This window comes from Chrysemys picta, chromosome 3, assembly GCF_011386835.1.
Source record: "Chrysemys picta bellii isolate R12L10 chromosome 3, ASM1138683v2, whole genome shotgun sequence".
NCBI classification, from domain to species: Eukaryota; Metazoa; Chordata; order Testudines; family Emydidae; genus Chrysemys; species Chrysemys picta.
Genome location: NC_088793.1, coordinates 189794355 through 189814326, shown reverse-complemented (window position 1 = coordinate 189814326; position 19972 = coordinate 189794355). Strand labels below are relative to the sequence as shown.

At 42.3% G+C, this 19972-nt stretch overlaps 1 protein-coding gene across 10 annotated transcripts in view; it reads right to left on the bottom strand.

The window, feature by feature from the left end:
* Positions 1-19: 19 nt before the first annotated feature.
* Positions 20-19972, bottom strand: part of SNRPB2 (small nuclear ribonucleoprotein polypeptide B2) — a 25446-nt gene continuing 5493 nt past the window's right edge. For all 10 annotated transcript variants that reach the window (XM_065589667.1, XM_024099838.3, XM_024099839.3 and 7 more), the window contains exons 3-7: positions 16646-16818; positions 11422-11562; positions 3977-4030; positions 2354-2442; positions 20-405 (exon numbers count right to left, since the gene is read on the bottom strand). In XM_065589667.1, coding sequence (XP_065445739.1) covers positions 246-405; positions 2354-2442; positions 3977-4030; positions 11422-11562; positions 16646-16818 — 617 coding nt within the window. In that variant the 3' untranslated portion in view covers positions 20-245. The remainder of the gene's footprint in view (positions 406-2353; positions 2443-3976; positions 4031-11421; positions 11563-16645; positions 16819-19972) is intronic.

Sequence of the window (19972 nt, the reverse complement as noted above, 5' to 3'; positions counted from 1 at the left end):
AACAGATGATGCAAGATCATAGCTTCAACAAAATAAAAATAGCATTTATTTTTACGAAGTTAGGATTTCAGCACAGCAAGTTACTATCCACCAGATGTGGAAGTCTACAGTTGTCCTACTTGAGTAACCCTTACAGTTTTACACAAATGTCTCCTTACTCTTCTTCAAAAGAAGATACCACCTTTCTGGCCAACTAAAATTGTATCATATTATACAAAACAGTTCTTTTAAGATAACATCCATGGTTATTTCTTAGCATAAGTGATTTTCATTGCATGGGATGGAGTAATCTTGAACCCTTGAAGAGCATCACGAGCAGCTCCCGCCTGTCCCTCATTTTCAAACTCCACAAAAGCAATGTCATGTCTCCCAGGCACTAAACGTACTTCTTTGAATCCAGGGAACCTTTAAAACAAAGGAGAAGTCAGTCAGATAAAATTACATTGATTTATATTGGATGGTAAATCTCTCAAGCAACTGTTAAGCCTTATCATAAGCACCCAATACTATAACATTCAGTCACTACTAGTAACACATTTAAAAGTAGCGCAGTAGTTCTCATTTGTAAGGAAATGAGAAGCTACTTGACTAGTGAATGAAGTGGCAGAGAAACTCAATCACAGCAAGGCATTCTCTACACTGCAGTTGTCATATCTGCAGCAGCATGAGGTTACATGGTCATTGGTCCATTATGTGTGAGGCATTAGGGCAAAAACATCAAGCAAGCAAAGTCAGGATGTCATACTATTCTGATAGACCATCATATGGAGCTTTCTTCCCATGACACAGGGATCCTAGGAAGGATGTTTTCCATCTCCTCCCCACTCTCCACACCTTCCTGCTTCCCCTGAGGGAACGTGGTACTTCCATTCTCTTCAATCCCTATGCTGCATTGGATGATACCAAGAATGGCTCCACTGAAATTCAAAGATTCCCCAAGAACTACATATCCAGACCCAAAGCAGCATATGTGGAGTATCATTGCTATAGTAGATTAATACTTTAAAGTTATTTAAGTAACATTTCCTATTCCTGGACCACAGTACAGCAAAGACTATCATTACAATTTCATATAGATTATAACCCCATGTGCAAGTGCTTATAACTGTAAATTGTTCCTTAATTGCTGAAACTTTCCAAAGTCAATCTCAACCCAGTAGTGAATTTTCTGAGCAGATGGAGTAAATTCATGTAGCCATTTAAGTTATTTAGAAAGTGAGGAAATGGAGGGGAGGAAGAAACAAACAGTGTCACTGTAAGACAAATGAGAATGGAAAACAGACAAATTATTCATGAGCAAAACAAAGTTCGGAGCACACCCCAAGTCTCAGAAAGCATGTACAATACTTTCAATTCAGTCTCAGCTTTCATTTGTTTAAAAATGAAGTGTTTAGCTGTTATGGTTGCAAAGAAAGCCTTCAAAACAAGAAGCAAATTAAAATGATGCAGCGACATCTGCCTGCGTTTGCAGAGAGCCTGAAATAAGAGGACCAAGATGTGAAATTCCCCATTAATTTCACTGAATGCTAACTCAAATACCAATGACAGTTTAAAAATGTTAATATTTATTGTATAAGAACGGAGGAGGATCATATTATGAAGCTCTATAACATGCCCAAGACAGTGGGTTGTATATTCCTGAGGCCACATGAAAGACTAGCCAGGATGAGAAAGATGTATTTGGTAAGATAAGTTGACCTTAAAAACCAAATGATGGTTGCAAGGAGGAGGAAAGTGGGTTTATCTTCCCAAAGGTGGAGCTGAGCTTCCAAAACTTTGCGATTGACTTAAATCATATAACGTCTATACTCATTTCTGTGATTGTGGAGTCTTTCACCTCAAAGTCACTAGCTTGAACTCTAACCCAGATTGGTTGCGAGTCATAACCATCTGATGGGTATAGGTGGTCTACATGAATTGAGCTAGATCCTAATGTTGTATGCAGTGCTGTTGTAGCTGTGTGGGTCACAGGATATTAGAGAGACAAGGTACGTGAGGTAATATCTTTTATTGGACCAACTGCTACTGGTGAGAGACACAAGCTTTCGAGCTTACACAGAGCTCTTCTTCAGGTCTGACCTGAAACTTGTCCCTCTCACCAAGAGAAGCTGGTCCAATAAAAGGTATTACCTCACCCACCTTGTCTCTCTAGTTCCTAATAGGCAGGTGTCCATATTAAAGAGCCACCACAATTTACATGGCTGTATTTTCAGCAGTAAGGCCAAGGATTAACTGGACCCAAGACTGAACTCTCATATTGTTAAGTATCCCCTACAGGTCAGGGCTGAGGAAAACGTGTGTGTGCATATAATGGAGAATGAAAGGAGAAAAAATTTTTATATACACAACTTACTGATTAAATAGCATAGACAGCATCATCTCATTTGTCTCTTCTGGCAAGTTATTAAGGAAGAGTATATAGTTTGGTGGATTATCAGGCACCTACAATAACAGAAGAACATAATTCAATAAGTCATGCAAAATAGAAATAGCACTCATCTACTTTCTGTATACTTCCACTAAAACTACTGGAAAGAAACTAACATACTGTTAATGTTCCTCATAAGACTGGTTTAGACTTCAGTCACTTATTGGCTAAACTGTATCTTTCACAATCCCTTTAGTACATTTTTAAATTGGTCCATTTTCTCTGCTATCAGTGTTAGTAGGTTAATAGTATAATATCAAGAGATGCAGTAAGTTGGGGGACAGAGGTATTTCAAATTCATTCACCGTAAGCATGTAGAACTGCTAATTTTAAAAAGGCATAAATATCTAAAAAGATAGTTGACCATGTCAGTTGTCACTTCCATAGAATTACCAGCTTTGAACAGCGTGCTGTAGTAAAGTCGAGGGAGTAACCATTCTATTTGAAGATATGTATACTTCCTAATGTTGCTTCAGTGGCCCACTGAATATTCACTGCTATAGACAGATTTGCTGATACTTTGCATATAGCAGTTCAGTACCTTCTCAAGTGAACAGGGAGATATCTCAATGGCAGGGATCAGCAAAGTATCTACTTTATTTGGCTTTAGTATAATTAGGTAATTCCCTTCAGCTGAGAAGAATAAGCCAGGTGTTACAACTAGTTACAAAGTCAGCAACTTTGAAGGGAGAAGGCTGTACAGAGACCTGAACATTCAGCATTGTCAGTTACACTTTTCTGGCCATGCTTCTTATGAAGATATATATTAAATTCCTCAATTGCAGAGAGGGGACAACAATTCCAACAAAGACACTGGGTCCAATTCTCGATCCTTGCAATTGGCACAAGAACTGGGAGGGGGGGGAAGGGAAGAGAGAGAGAGAGAGAGAGAGAGAGAGCGCGAGCGCACAAAAATAGCTTTCCGCAATTTTTGGCCTCTTTGAATTCTTGGCCATGTTAAGGGGCCTACTCAACTCCCAATCTATGTGAGAGCAGCCTTGAGGCAGCTCAAACACATACAGCTGCCTGAGGTCATCTGGAGGTGCTCTGGCCACACCGCCTCTATTCTCCAATACACCCTCTACATTAAGGGACTATTCAGAGGACAACATATAGGTGTTCGGACAGTTCTATAGCATCCAATAAAATCCCATATACTGGGGGTATTCTCCAGAGACTGTTTCTTCCCCCTTTATCCCACTGGAATTGTGAAATAAAGGAACTGGGGAAAAAAATAAAGATCAGGCCTGAAGTTTGTAATAGCAGCTGTCTCTCCATACATGCCAGTTAAGGGTGGGTGGGTGGGTGGGGTGTGTGTGTAACACAAAATTCAGAGCATGTACAAAGAACTCATTCTATGTACTGCAGAAATTCCCCACCAAAGTCCAATTTAAAACAATTCTAAACTAGTCAAATGCGCTTTTTTAAATACTGGAGTTCTATTGTATAACACAAATATTAAATGATGTTTGGTTAGTGCTCTCTCTTCCTGCTAATTCTCAAAACAGAGAAAGTAATGGCAGGAATAAATAAACTAATAAGAATTACCTGTTGATTCTGTGACGAAGTCCCTTGGACATTCAAAGAATTCTGTGTTGTTCCCTGGGAGATTAAACAGTGTTAGAAAAACATGATTTTACCAAAAATCAGCAATGAAAAGTTTTCTATAATTTTCAATTTGAAAGCATATATCCATTTAGTTTTCAAGGAGCCTGAGAGAGCATCTTAATCCTAACCAACCTTTCAATCTTAAGTCACTGTTTCCTAAACTGTGGTCCATGGACGGTTTATAGTTTGCAGAATAGTTGCTGGTGGGAAACATGAAGCCACTGGGTTTTAAACCCCCACCAGACTGCTGGAGAAGACACAGCCATTAGGTCGGAATAGATTCTAAAGGTGAATCGGTAGATATGGCAAACTATTGTATTCCATCTGCCTCCTGAAAAGGTGGATTCCACAGACAGGGAAAAAGTATTTTTTCCAGTGTTTCTAAACATGGCTCTGTTGAAGATAGCACTACATGCTTTCTGACTGAGGTACAGATAAATCCATAAACTCCTCCAGCACAAATTCAAAATCAATATTTGAGTTCTTTAAATGATTTCAAAATGGTGGCAAAGTTAAGGCAACAAAAGCTCTACAACACCTACCAAAACTCTTATCTACAGAATTTACTGTTTATTCTTAATTTTGGTGTTTTCCATTATACAGGCATTAGTAAACTTCTCCAGTGCAGACCACCTCTTAATGGAGATATTGTCTTATGGGCCAACTCCATTCCCATCTGCGATTGCGTGGACCAGCTCCCCTCCCATTTGTTATTGCATAATGCTTAGGTGCAACTACAGCAATTATTACACACTGCAGAGTAATATTGTGAAAGTATTTGTGTATTTTTACTTAACGTTAAAGATCAGCAAGTAATCTCTGAAAAAAGTTAATCACACTTCCTACTTTTGTTCATTTTGTCTTCCCTCATATCTTCTGTTTCTCTCAGCTGCAAAGTAAGACAAGCGGCCCCATGTGACCAACCACTTCTCCACAGACCATTAGCAAGTGGTCTGGGGATCACTAGAAGTCCGCAGACTATGTTTTGGGTACTGCTAGTACTACTACTGCTTAAAGTCTGAGTTTATAAGCCCAGAAGGGACCATCATGATCATCTAAACATATTTATGTAATTGGAGTTGGACCCAATTTTGGGGTAGTTGGGGAGAAATTTCTTATTTGTTTTCTATATCAGAAGATAAAGAATTTTGATTGTTACATTGTTGATCTGACTATGCACTGGTATGAGGGGTCCTACTTGTCCTGCACCTTCTCAGTTCCTTCTTACTAGCTAACTCCGACAGAGAGGCAAAAGGGTGGATCATGGAATGGACATGAGCAACATATCTCAGAGAAAACAGTTACAGAAAGGTTAGTAATTTCACCCCACTCCTCCCCCTGGGGTGTTTGCTCATTTCCATTCCCCATTAGGTGACTCCCAAGCGTTACCTGCAGAGGTGGGCTTGGAGTTCATGGACATGCAGATTGCAACACTGCTCTACCAAACTTGGCATCAGCCCTAGCCTGCTGGGTGATGGTGTAGTTGGAAGGAGGAGAAAGTATGTACCGATGACCAGGTCTCTGCTCTGCAAATGTCTTGGATTGGGATCTGAGCCAGAAACACCACTCATGAAGCCTGAGCTCTCATGAATGGGTTGTCAAGATGGCAGGAGGTAGGACACCTGCCTGCTCATAGCACATATGAATGCAGGAAGGGATCCAGTATGAAAAACTGTGTGGACCGAAACCATTAGGCCTTTCATCCTGTCTGCTACTGCCAACAAGAGCTGCATAGATTTATGGAACAGTTTGGTTCTCTCACTGTAGAAGGCTACGGTGCATCTCTCAATTTAAAAGGCCAGGAGACACCACTCCTCCATATTCTTGTGCAGTTTTGGGAAGAAAACAGGCAGGAAAATAGCCTGGTTACTATAAAACTGCGAGACCACCTTTGGGAGGAACGCTGGGTGGGGGCACAGTTGAACCTTGTCCTTAAGGAACACCATATATAGGGGTTCTGACAAAAGGGTCCTGATTTCTGAGATCCTCCTGGCCGAGTAACTGCTACCAGGAAGGTGACCTTCCAGGAGAGATGAGAGGGCATGATGCCAGCGGTTCAAAGGGCAGGCCCAGGAGTCTTGACAGGACCAGCTTTAGGGTGGGATAGGTTCACGAATTTGAGGGTAAAGTCTCCCTAATCCCTTGAATATGTGAATGGACATCTCATGTGAGAAGACCAACCTACCGTCCATGAGAGGATGGAAGGCTGAGATTGCTACTAGATGCGCCTTGACCGATGAAATAGCTAGGCCCTATTTCAGATAAAGCAGGTATTCTAGTACTGATGGGAGGAGTGACTGAGTTGGTGAGAGGCCTCATTGGGAAGACAACACCGAGAAACAATTCCACTTGGCTAGTGGAGTCACTGTAGTAGATGGTTTCCTACTATCTAGCAAGACCTGGTGGACTTGTTCTGAACAGGCCATCACTGCTGGATTCAACCATGGATCATCCCTGCAGTCAGGTGGAGGGCCTTGAGGTTCAGGTGGAGCCAACAGCCATGATCTTGCAAGATCAGGTCTGAGAGGGGCAGAAGCAACAATAGGGTTGCTACTTACAGATCCAGTAGGGTGCCGAACGAACCAGCGTTGGTGCGGCCATGCAGGGGCTAATAAGAATAACCCTTGCTTTATCTCGCTTGACTTTCAGAAGGACCTTGTGTACCAGAGGAATGAGGGGGGGAAACGCGTAGAACAGAAGCTTTGTCTACAGGAGTAGGAAGGCATCTGAGAGAGCACCTGGGTTATGACCATGCAGAGAGCAAAACTGCTGACATTTCCTGTTCTGCTTGGTTGTGAACAGGTCTACATGAGGAAACACCCCAGCTGGAAGATGGATCTGGTTACACCAGGGTGAAGAGACCACTCATGGTGAGAGAAGAAAGACCTGCTGAGATGATCTCTCAGAGTGTTCCAGGCTCCCGGAAGGTAGGAAGCTTCAAGGTGGATGGAGTGTTTCACGCAGAAGTCCCACAGACGAATGGCCTCTTGACAGGGTGGCGCAATGCACTCCTCTCTGTTGATGTAAAACGTGGCTGCCATGTTGTCCATGAGCACTCATAACTCTGCCTGCATTCTGGGGTAAGAACACCTGGCACACTAGGCGGGCCGCTCTGAGCTCTGACGTTTATATGCAAGGAGAGCTCCTCCTGGGACCACAGGCCCTAAGGTGCTTGAGGTAAGCCCCCAACCTAGACTGGATATGTCCAAAATTAGGGATACTGCTGTTTGGGGAGCGACAAAGGGAACACCCACACCCCCTGATCGGGGATCCCTCCACCAGTCGAGAGAGGCAAGGACTGGGGCAGGAACGGTAAGCACTGAGTCCAGGCAAGTACACTGAGGCCAGCCAAACCTGAAGGGGTCTGATGCAAAGTCTTCCATGTTGTACCACATAAATGCATGTGGCATGTGACCTAAAAGTTTGAGGCAAAAATGGGCTGTCATCACAGGGTTGGCCTTGACCTTTGATATCAGAGCCAACATTGTCTAGAAGCTAACCTCTGGGAGGAAGACTCTGGCCTAGGCAGAATCGAGCACTGCACCGACAAACTCTATCCTCTGGATGGGGATGACTAGTTTACTTTTGCTCATTTATCAATAGGCCCAGGACTCCGAAGATAGGTTGGACCAAATTGATGCTGGCTTTCATCTGGGCCTTGGACCAACCAGTCGTTGAGGCAAGGGTAGACTTTTTTCTGAAAACCCAAGGGACTGCCAACAGGCCAAAGGAAAGGCCAGTGAATTGGTAGTGGGTCTGGTTTACAATGAATCTGAGGAACCTTCTGTGGCCCTGGAAAATGAAGATGTAGAAATAAATGTTTTTCAAATTGAGGGCAGTGTACCAGTCCCCTGGATCTGTCCGGGGGAGGGAGGGGGGAAGAGAGATAAAGGAGGTCAGGGAAACCATGTGGAATCTCAGCTACTTGAGATAACTATTGAGGCAACGCAGGTCTAGGATGGATCGAAGACCACCTTTGGGATTAGGAAACAGCAGGAGTAAAATCCTTTCCCTCAAGTTCTGAGGCACCTCCTCTACAGCCGCTTCCCACAGGAGGGCTTGCACCTCCTGGACTAGAAGTTGCTCGTGAGAAGTGTCCCTGAAGATTGATGGGTATAGGGGGGCGGTGTGTGTGAGATAAAATTTCCTCCATCCTACTCAGCACCAAACAGTCCAAGATGAGGGACCATGCTGGACTGAAATAGGAGAGTCGGTCTGAAAACAAAGGGGGGGGGGGGAGAAAAGAGAGAACAGGATCTGGTATGGAAACTGATATAATGCACTTGGGCACCCCTTCAAAAGTATGAAGCCCCAAGCAGAAGATATCTGTGCAATGAAGCCGAGGTGAAAGGGGAGCGCTTGCCTACACTTAGAAGCCCTGCTGTTTTTCTTAAACGGGTCTTGGTGAGGCAGCAGAGCCAAGAAGCAGACCAGTGGCTGAGGTCTGAAATGCTTCACTGAAGGTGTGGGGATTAGAGGCTCAGGAATCTGAGGGTAGCCCTGGAATCTTTCAGGCCATGGAGGTTTGCATCTGTTCGGAGAAGAGGGAAGTTCCCTCAAATAGAAGGTCCTGAATGGACTGCTGAACCTCCGGTGGCAGCCCCAAAGATCGGAGCCAAGAGCATCTTCTCATGACCACCACTGATGCCATTGTTTTGGCCGCCATATCAGTTGCATCTAGGGCAGCCTGGAGAGAGGCCTTGGCTATAGTCTTCCCTTCCTCCACCAGGGTGGGGAACTCTTACCTGGACTCTTGGGGCAGCAACTCCTTGAATTCTGACTTGCAATCCCAGATGTTATAGTCATACCAGCCAAGCAAGGCCTGCTGATTGGAGATGTGAAGCAGTAATTCACCAGCAGAATAAATCTTTCTACCAAATGGGTCCAGCTTCTTTGATTCCTTTGGCCTTCCTCTTCTTCTGCACTAACCACTCATGCAGGTCTAAGTCCTGAGCATCGGTATTGGGCTTGGTACCAGAGTGTACAGAGAAGGGGCCCTTCTCTCAGACGCCACCGAGTACAAACAGCTGAAAGGTGGTCCCAGTATCTGGGGGAAGCCCATGGATTCTACTGGACCCGCATACACTACTGACCTCTGAGCCAGGCAGCTATAGGGGGCATGCGCACTGAGATCCAACAGGATGTAGGTCAAATACTGGTAATGGTTCCTTGGTTGGGTGCATGACTCTGACGATAAGTCAGGTTGGGGAGACCATGGGGTGGGAGTACCCCTTGCTTCCTCCAGCCAGCGCCGCTGGTTCAGGGATCAGTGCCAGAGAGGGGAAGTCTTCACCAACAAACAGCAGTTTCCCTCTGGGTCAGTACCAGAGGACCTGCTGCCAGGCAGGGGCCTAGGGAAACAGGCTCCTTTCTGCAAGATGATCTCACCGGTGTCGGAACTTGCCCCGCTGGGATTGGTGGTGCCATGGGAGTCATCAGGTCCCTAGCCGCTGGAAAGACCTCTGGGGTGGACAGCACCACAGTCCTGCTGGTGCCACAATGTCCACTTCCCCCCCCCCCGGTGTTGGTGGATGGCCCTGCATCAGACTCAACGGAACCTGCGAGCAGGGCGGAGTTGATGGTGCCACTTGCAGAGCAGGGACAGAGGAGTAGCCTGATGTAGATTGCACTCCACTTTTGTCCCTCCTCAGCTCCAAGGAGCATCCCCTCTCGGACTACTGTTTCTTGTACTTCTTCCTCGACACCAGTGAAGGGAAATGGTGCCGAGAAACAGGCAGTCGGAAGAGCATTCCGCACCGATGCCGAGGTACTCGGTGCCAAGTCCAACTGGCTCGACTCCTACCCCTAAGTGTGACTTCCATCAGTGGACCTTAGTCTGGCCTCCGTGTCCCTTTTTGAACAAGGCTTGAACTGGCAGCAGACATGGCAATGCTCCTCGCACATGAGCCTCTCACAGACACTTCAGACATCTGGAGTGCAGGTCAGTCACCGGCATGTGCTTGCCACAGGAGGCATAGGGTTTAAAGCCCAGAGACAGGGGCATGCCCGGTCGCAGGGGAAGAGGATGCCCCTGTAAACAGCTATGGGACCTAACTTTATACACTATTACTAAACGAAATAAATTGAAGGTAACTAAACTTGCAAAGAAAGGAGGGTATAACAGCGCCACTAGATGAACTCTTTGCCGAGGCAAGAGGAGATGTTCAAGCGACCGTCATGGATGGTAAAAAGGAACTGAGAGGGTGCGGGGCCTGCTAGGCCCCTTATACTGACTCATGAATGCGCGGCATCAGATGGCACTAGAGCTGGCCGGATGGATACCATCAAGGGGAAAATCTGCAGCAACCACACACACTTAACATGGAATGGACATGAGCAAGCACTCAAAGAACTGTTGCATTAGAAAGGACACTCTAGAATTTGCATTGGCATAAAAGGTCTAGGCTGCTCAAAAAAAAAAAAAGTTATGAATGGTTACCCTTAAATTGTTTCACTTTTAAACTGATCAGTTTTCTAGTTTTAATATTTTTACAAAAATATTTGCAATTTAAGATTCTCTCTGGGATTTATAGTGAACAACCAATGGATATTCACCAAAACAGAGGACGTTGATACTTTCCAAAAAGGGAAGTTCATTGAAAGTTTTCACAGTTTGAATACCTCAACATTGTGTTAGGGTGGAAAAAAAAACACAAAAAACACAGTAACAGCTAATATTCTTTGCTGAAGAAAGAACAACAGACAGTGACAAATTAAGACTTCATCCACTACGTGGATAGGCAAAATGAACAGATTCCAAAAGTTTGTCATTTTAGTAAACTAAATTGAACTGGATTCTTAACAGTTTGGGGGCCTTTGCACTCAAGATTCCTTGCAACTTTGTCTAATGATTAATATGAGTCCATTAAACTTTTACATTGAAACAAATTTGGCGCAGTTTACAGGAAGCACATTAGTATCTTACGTACATTCCCCCAAAATACAATCCTCCTTGTTAAAACTATAGGTAAATATCCCATTAAAGGAGTTTGTTCCATGCAGAAAAAACCCTTCAAACTTGTTCTAGAAGTCAGGAATCTTGTTTTGGTTTACACCAGGGGTAGGCAACCTATGGCATGCGTGCCGAAGGCGGCACGCGAGCTGATTTTCAGTGGCACTCACACTGCCTGGGTCCCGGCCACCGGTCCGGGGGGCTCTGCATTTTAATTTAATTTTAAATGAATATTCTTAAACATTTTAAAAACCTTATTTACTTTACATACAACAATAGTTTAGTTATATATTATAGACTCATAGAAAGAGACCTTCTAAAAACATTAAAATGTATTACCGGCACACGAAACCTTAAATGAGAGTGAATAAATGAAGACTCGGCACAGCACTTCTGAAAGGTTGCTGACCCCTGGTTTACACAGTCCACTTACCTGACCAAGCTTTTTATTTGCTGCATTAGCTGACTGCTCCAGAGATTTAGCCTTTTTCTTTTCTTTCCTCTTTTCCTTATCCGCAAATGTACCACGCATTTTGGAAATCACATCAGAATCTGTTTTTGCATACTGAATGCGCTGTTTAAACAAGAAAACAGAACATTTTATAGTTCATTACGTTGAATAGCTTGCACTAGCCTCATTAAGACCCCAAATATCTAGCCGAACACTGGAATTCCTGCAAGAATTTCTTACATTAAAAACTGTAATAGAAACTACCCACAGAATATGCTGAATTCACCAATTAATTCTGAGCACTCACTACAAAAGCGACTTTTGTTTAAAACATGCAAAAGATAGAAGAGGTTGATGGAGGATGGTTAAATGACATGTTTTTAAACAAACACTTAAAGTATCCAAGAAGGTTTATAAACTAGTCACAGCGGAACTTTTAAGAGAACAAAAAAGAATAAGAATGAAATACAGGAATAGTGTGAAATATAGGACAATTCTCTTTTATATGAAAGCTACTATGCTGCAATCAGTTCAAATTCATATCCCCAGGCATGGATTACAGCAATGGAAATTCTCAACCTATTTACCATTGTGGGCCACATCCAATACTACCCATATGGCCCTGAGGATGTCACAGGGGCCGCAGCTGTATGCTGGCTAGGCTGCAGGCTGAGAACCACTGGATTAGAGCAACTGGAAGGAGATGGTCACTATGACATAACTTTCTTTACTGCCAGTAATAAAGGAGAGGAAACACTTGAGGCAGGAAACTAGCAGTGGAGACAGTAAAAGGAAGGCAAAACCACCACTAAGGATGCAAGACATTGAAAAGGTGCAAAAGAAAGGGGACGTCAATAGCATTTTAGTAGAGAGATGGTTCATGTGATGACTGCATAGAAGAGAGGAAGTTATGTAGACCAGTTCCCATCCCATTCCCAATTACTGAACATCCCTATGGCAATTAAAGCAAGTACTTGGAAAAGTAATTATAAAAAATACTGGGGCTGTCAATTAAGCACTGTTAACTCACACGATTAACTCAAAAAAATTAATTGCGATTAATCGCAGTTTTAATTGCACTGTTAAACAATAGAATACCAATTGAAATGTATTAAATATTTTGGATGTTTTATTTTTTCTACCTTTTCATATATATTGTATTCTGTGTTCTAATTTAAATCAAAGCGTATATTATTTTTTATTACAAATATTTGCAATGTAAAAATGATAAACAAAAGAAATAAGCATTTTTCAATTCACCTCATACAAGTACTGTAGTGCAATCTTTGTCATAAGAGTGCAACTTACAAATGTAGAATTTTTGTGTTACATAACTCCACTTAAAATGTAAAACTTCAGAGCCTACAAGTCCACCCAGCCCTACTTCTTGTTTGTCTGAGCGATTGGCTGAACAAGTTTGTTTACATTTACAGGAGATAATGCTGCCCGCTTCTGGTTTACAATGTCACCTGAAAGCGAGAATATGCATTCTCATGGCACTGTTGTAGCCAGCGCCACAAGCTATTTACATGCCAAATGCGCTAAAGATTCATATGTCCCTTCATGCTTCAACCACCATTTCTGGGGACATGCATCCATGCTGATGATGGGTTCTGCTTGATAACAATCAAAAGCAGTGCGGACCGATGCATGTTCATTTTCATTATCTCAGTCAGATACCACCAGCAGAAGGTTGATTTTTCTTTTTGGTGGTTCAGGTTCTGTAGTTTCCGCATCCGAGTGTTGCTCTTTTAAAACTTCTGAAAGCATGCGCCACACCTTGTCCCTCTCAGATTCTGGAAGGCACTTCAGATTCTTAAACCTGGGTAGACTGCTATAGCTATCTTTAGAAATCTCACACTGGTATCTTCTTTGCATTTTGTGAAATCTGCAGTGCAAGTGTTCTTAAAATGAACAACACATGCTGGGTCATCATCTGAGACTGCTATAACACGAAATAGATGGCAAAATGCAGGTAAAACAGAGCAGGGGACATAATTCTCCCCAAGGAGTTCAGTCAAAATTTAATTAACACATTATTTTTAATGCGTGTCATCAGCATGGAAGCATGTCCTCTGGAATGATGGCCAAAGCATGAAGGAGCATACAAATGTTTAGCATATCTGGCACGTAAATACCTTGCAATGCCGGCTACGAAAGTACATGCAAATGCCTGTTCTCACTTTCTGGTGACATTGTAAATAAGAAGAGGACAGTTAACTCAAGAGAGTAATACAAAACAAATTAATTAGATTAAAAAAAATTAGTCATGATTACAGTTTTAATCGCACTGTTAAACAATAATCGAATACCAATTTACATTTATTATAAATATTTTTGGATGTTTTTCTACATTTTCAAATATTTATTTCAATTACAACACAGAATACAAAGTGTACAGTGCTCACTTTATATTATTTTTTATTACAAATACTTTCACAGCAAGAAAGATAAAAGAAAGAAAATTGAAAAATACCTCATACAAGTACTGGAGTGCAATCTCTATTTTGTAAGTTGCTCTTTCATATGTAGAATTGGGTTTTTTTTTTTTTTTTTTATAAAACAACTACACTCAAAAACAAAACTGTGTAAAACTTTAGCACCTACAAGTCCACTCAGTCCTACTTCTCGTTCAGCCAATCGCTAGACAAACAAGTTTGCTTACATTTACAGGAGATAATGCTGCCCAATTCTCATTTACAATGTCATCTGAAAGTGAGTACAGGCATTCACACTACACTGTTGTAGCCAGAGTTGCAAGGTATTTACATGCCAAATATGCTCAACATCCGTATGCCCCTTCATGCTTCGACCACCATTCCACAGGACATGCTTCCATGCTGATGACACGCCTTAAACATAAAGTGTTAATTACATTTGTGACAGAACTCCATGGGGAATAATTGTATGTCTCCCGCTCCATGGATTTACCCACATTCTGCCATATATTTCATGTTATGGGTGGTCTCAGAGGACGACCCAGCATAAGCTGTTCGATTTAAGAACACTTTGTGTTTTGTCAAATCTGCAGTGAGAGAAAAAACCAATAGGAGATTTCTAAAGATAGCAAGAGCATTCAACACAAGGTTTAAGAATCTGAAGTGCCTTCCAAAATCTGAGAGGGATGAGGTGAGGAAAATACGTTCCAAAGTCTTAAAAGACCAACACTCTGATGAAGAAATTAATGGAGATATCCTATCTCCTAGAACTGGAAGGGACCTTGAAAGGTCATCGAGTCCAGCCTCCTGCCTTCACTGGCAGGACCAAGTACTGATTTTGCCCCAGATCCCTAAGTGGCCCCCTCAAGGATTGAACTCACAACCCTGGGTTTAGCAGACCAATGCTCAAACCACTGAGCTATCCCTCCCCGCATCTGAACCACCAAAAAAGAAAAAGAAAATCAACCTTCTGCTGGCATCTGACTCAGATGATGAAAATGAACATGCATTGGTCCACAGGGCTTTGGATAGTTATTGAGCAGAACCCATCATCAGCATTGAAGCATTTCTCAACACATGAATTTTTGAAGTGTTCAGCTGAACAGGATGGATAAAGTATCTCTTCTAGATCTTTTATCTTTTTAGTTTGGAGAATTCAGAGATGTACCACAGGTGTCTAAGCATCTGTTTTTCTGCTAGACTATAAAATTTCATAAATATCTGGCTATTCCCACACCATGCACAGATGAATTCTACTGGTTCTCTCCCCCATATGGAGAAGGTGGATGCAGACAGAGTGACAAGCTACTGCAAAGTGTTCCACACACAGCAAAGACAACTGTTTATGTGTACTATATTAAAAATTTCTCTGTACAGAGAGTTTCCTTGTTTGTGTGTTCCTCCACACTACAAAAAATAGGTGGAAGACACATGCAAATCAAGATTTCTAGGCTCACCAACACAGGAAAAAAAGCACTCTCTCACACACAAAACCACTGAAGGACTACTCATATGCATAGTTATACAATGTGCAAATACTTGTATCCAGCATTATCATCTTATACAAATTCTTCTGAACTTTATTTTGTAATCCTGAAGAGCGTAACATTTTCAGTATTAGCAATATTTATTATGAAGTAGAAATATTATGACATAACATTGAACAATTAAGAATGCTTAACTTCAACATAAGTGAATGCAGCCAAATGTTATGGCATCACTACACAAACTTGACTTATACAAGACAAAAAACAAAAGGCAAACTGGAGGCATTTAAATGTGTGACAAAGTTCCTCCTCTATCTTGGTGGGTCCTGCGCTTATTGGTGGATTTTCTTACCTCAGAGATTCACCATGTGGGTTGGGGAACAGCCCAGAGACCTTCCCCTTTGGAAGGGCCCACAGTCCAGGTCAATTGGGAGGTTTGGGGGGGAACCCGGGCCCGCCCTCTACTCCGGGTTCCAGCCCAGGACCCTGTGGACTGCAGCTGTCTATAGTGCCTCCTGTAATAGCTGTATGACAGCTACAACTCCCTGGGCTACTTCCCCATGGCCTCCTCAAAACACCTTCCTTATTCTCACCACAGGACCTTCCTCCTGGTGTCTGATAACGCTTGTGCTCCTCAGTCCTCCAGCAACACACCCTCTCACTCAGCTCCTTGCGCCTCTTGCTCCCAGCTCCTCACACTCGCACCACAAACTGGTGTGAGCTCCTTTTTAAAACCCAAGTGCCCTGATTAGCCTGCCTTAATTGATTCTAGAAGCTTCTTAATTGGCTTCAGGTGTCCTAATTAGCCTGCCTGCCTTAACAGGTTCTAGCAGGTTCCTGATTACTCTAGTGCAGCCCCTGCTCTGGTCACTCAGAGAACAGAAAACTACTCATCCAGTGACCAGTATATTTGCCCTCTACCAGACACCTGTACCCCACTGGTCTGGGTCTGTCACAAATGCCATACAATTTTACTCCGCCACAGAAAAAATTATTGAAAGCCTTCATTTAGAAAACATACAAAATTTAGACTTCTAATTTAAAAAATGTAAAGTAATATGATGTTGGAGTAAAGCAGTCTTATCTGAAAGCTAAGCACATTGCCCCTCAAACATGCATGAATAGATATGTTCACACAGAGAAAAACATAACATGAATGAAAAATAAATAGCAGACACACTCTAGATAGAAAAAATACAAAAATCTGATTCCCAGTTGCAAAATACTGTACTGTCCTAGTGCCATTAAAAAAAAAAAAAAAAAAGACTTAAAAAGACTTACCATTGGTTTGCCGTAAAATGGAAAACCTTGTAACTGTCTCAAAGCATTGGTGGATGATCCAAGTTCTTTAAATATGACAAAGGCCTGTCCTCTCATTTTCATCGTCTTTAAAGCCACAATGTCTACTACATGACCAAACTGTGAGAACAGCGCATACAACGATCTCTTCAGTTCTGTTGAGAGCATAGAAAAGCCATTACTGCATATAGGTTGGATATGTCACTGTGCTTTTATAAAAGTTATCCTATCCTCAAATAACATGAAGTTACAACTCTGAAAAATACATATAACATGCTATTCTACTTTACTCATATAACGTCAGAGCCAAAGCTATAAACCAAAGCCATAACACTCGTATTAGGGTAATAAGTGATGTGGGGTTTTTTTATTATTATTATTATTGATTCAAGCATATTATTAATTAAAATCAGGCAGGTGATAGCATTAAGAGATTTTTTCCATGTCTGTCTTGCTTAACCAGTTCTTTCAAGAATTAAATATGAATTGGAATAGGCTTTCTGGATCATCAGCCCATCCCACTGAATTATGACAGTCATTTTCATTATCTTAAGACAGTCTTAAAAGTAGGTGCAAAGTCTGGCCTTAAACATATCCAGTTAACCTATGTTCATCCCCCTGCACTGAACACTTATTCTATTGCCTCACTGTTCTTGTATTTAAGATACATACTTCAGTACTTTCACTCCATGCATCTGAAGAAGTGAGGGTTTTTTTACCCACAAAAGCTTATGCCCAAATAACTCTGTTAGGGTAGGTCTACACTTACCCGGTAGTTCGGCGGCAAGCAAATCGAACTTCTGGGTTCGACTTATCACGTCTTGTCTGGAGGAGATAAGTCGAACCCGGAAGTGCTCGCCTTCGACTCCGGTACTCCAGCTCAGCGAGAGGAGTACGTGAAGTCGACGGGGGAGCCTGCCTGCCGCGAGTGAACCGAGGTAAGTTCGAACTAAGGTACTTCGAACTTCAGCTACGTTATTCACATAGCTGAAGTGGCGTACCTTAGTTTGAATTGGGGGGTTAGTGTAGACCTGCCCTTAGTCTTTAAGGTGCCACCAGATTTCTTGTTGTTTTTTGTGGATACAGACTAACATGGCTACCCCCGATACTTGAAACTTCAGCAACTGAAGTATGTTGTTTTGTCATTGCTGAAGTCTGACAATATCAGTTCATCATGATTCTTTTATGTTTTTCTTTTCAACTAAGGTAAACAAAAATTATCTGACGTGAATCATATTACTTTAGGGACCATAACAAGTCATGCAAGAGAAGCTGGGAGAAAACATACTCTTAGAGACAATATCTGTAAGCAAAAACCAAGAAATCAGATACATATGGCCATATAAATTGCTTTTTATGTGAAGATTCTCTTAAAGTTACGTCATGAAAGTCTCCCTTTAAAAGGAATGCTCTCCTGTACACTATGGTAATGGAAAGATGTAGGTATAAAAGCTGTATTCTAAATGCAATTTGCAGTTTTACCCTTCAAAGACTATAACCAAGTATCTTCCACAATGCCAACCTTCTGGTTTATTGGGAATATAGTGTGTGCTATAAATGAAAGCTATGCTTAATTTGCCCACTGGAACATTCAGACACACCATCATGTAACGTGCATTGTATAATACTGCAAGGTAACCCAAGAACCTCAATGTCAACTGGCAAGGAGGTACAAAGGATTACAAGAATCTCCTGATTCTGGTATGTATATTCTGATTCACTTAAGAATATCACGTGGGGTCTCAAATGAAAGCCAGCGTCATGCTGGTCATCGATATCATTGTGAAAATATAGATACCGTGTAAGGGGGGAGGGGGAGGGCGGAGGGAGAGTGTGTGTGTCTCTCCACCCCAAATACACCAAAAAAATCTGTTACCTACAGCCAGGCACTCAGATACCACAGAATATGCTCCAAGAAAAGTCCAGGACATACATCTGAACACTCTCAGAACTGCCTTCACCAAACAAGGATGCTCCACCAGAGAAGCAGATAGCATTATATAATAGACAACCCAAACACCCCAAGAGAATCTGCTTCAATACAGAAATAAAACCCCTCTGACTGTACACCCCTACTTGCCACCTACCACCTCACTCTTGAACACATACAGGGTATCAAACAACTACAACCCATACTTTATGGGAACCACATCCTGAAAAAACTTTCCTGAACCCTCCTCTTCAAGCTTATCATCAGAAACAAGCTCCCCACAAACAAGGACACACCAACTCAAAGCAGTACCAGACCCTGTCAGAGCAACAGATGCAAAACCTTCAGATGTACCTCCACTGCTAGAGTGATCAACACCCTCCACTACACACCTTTCAAGATCCATACGTCCTACATGTACCTATCACAACATGTGGTGTACCTTCTCCGGTGCACTAATTGCCTCAGTAGTGACTATATGGGTGAAGCTAGACAATCGCTAGGCTCTTGAATGAACTCACACAGGAAAATGATAAAAGACAAACACCATGTCACCTGTGGGTGAACCCTTTGTGAAAACTCCGACCTTATCCTCAAAAGAAACTTGCACACTTTCAAAAGACAAGCCTGACAAATTCACAACTTTGCTAGACACTAAAAATCATGGACTGAATAGAGACACTGGATTTATGGCTTATTCCAACAATCTATAATCCATTAACTCCTCCCCTACTACCTCCCCTTCTCTTCCTTTTCCCCCTATGATTGGAGAGGTGCTAAAGAGTTACTTCACGTTGAACAGTCTCTTGATATATGTTAACTGTTTACAAGGTGGAACAGATGGTTTAGTGTATTTAGCTGTGCCACTCTGAGGGCTTGTCTTCATGTACCGTGCTACAGAGCTTTAGTGAAGATTCAGCTACACTGACGTAATAGCTTCTCCCGTCAGCATAGTTAATCCATCTCAATGAGAGACGCTCTTGATTTTTCACACCCTTGAGCAACATAGTTATACCAAGATAGGTCTGTAGTAAGGACCTGGCCTTAGTTCAGGTCTGGAAAATGTACAAGAGCTCTGGCAGGGCTTGAAAGCTTGTCTCTCTCAGCAACAGCTCCAATAAAACATATTACTCACTCTCTTTGTCTCTCTAATATATCCAGGGACCGACACAGCTACATCATCACTGAATACAAATGAAGGATTGCAAGAAAGAATTTCAGAAAACCAAAAGGAAGAGAAACACAGTAGGGGCACAGAACCTTATCTGGAGGAACACGTCAAAGGTGTTTGCTTTATTATATTTTGGGGCAGAAAAGATGCCTATGCATCCTTCATTGAGAAAGAAAAAGAACAGCACTCTTGCTCTATGAAAAAGGGG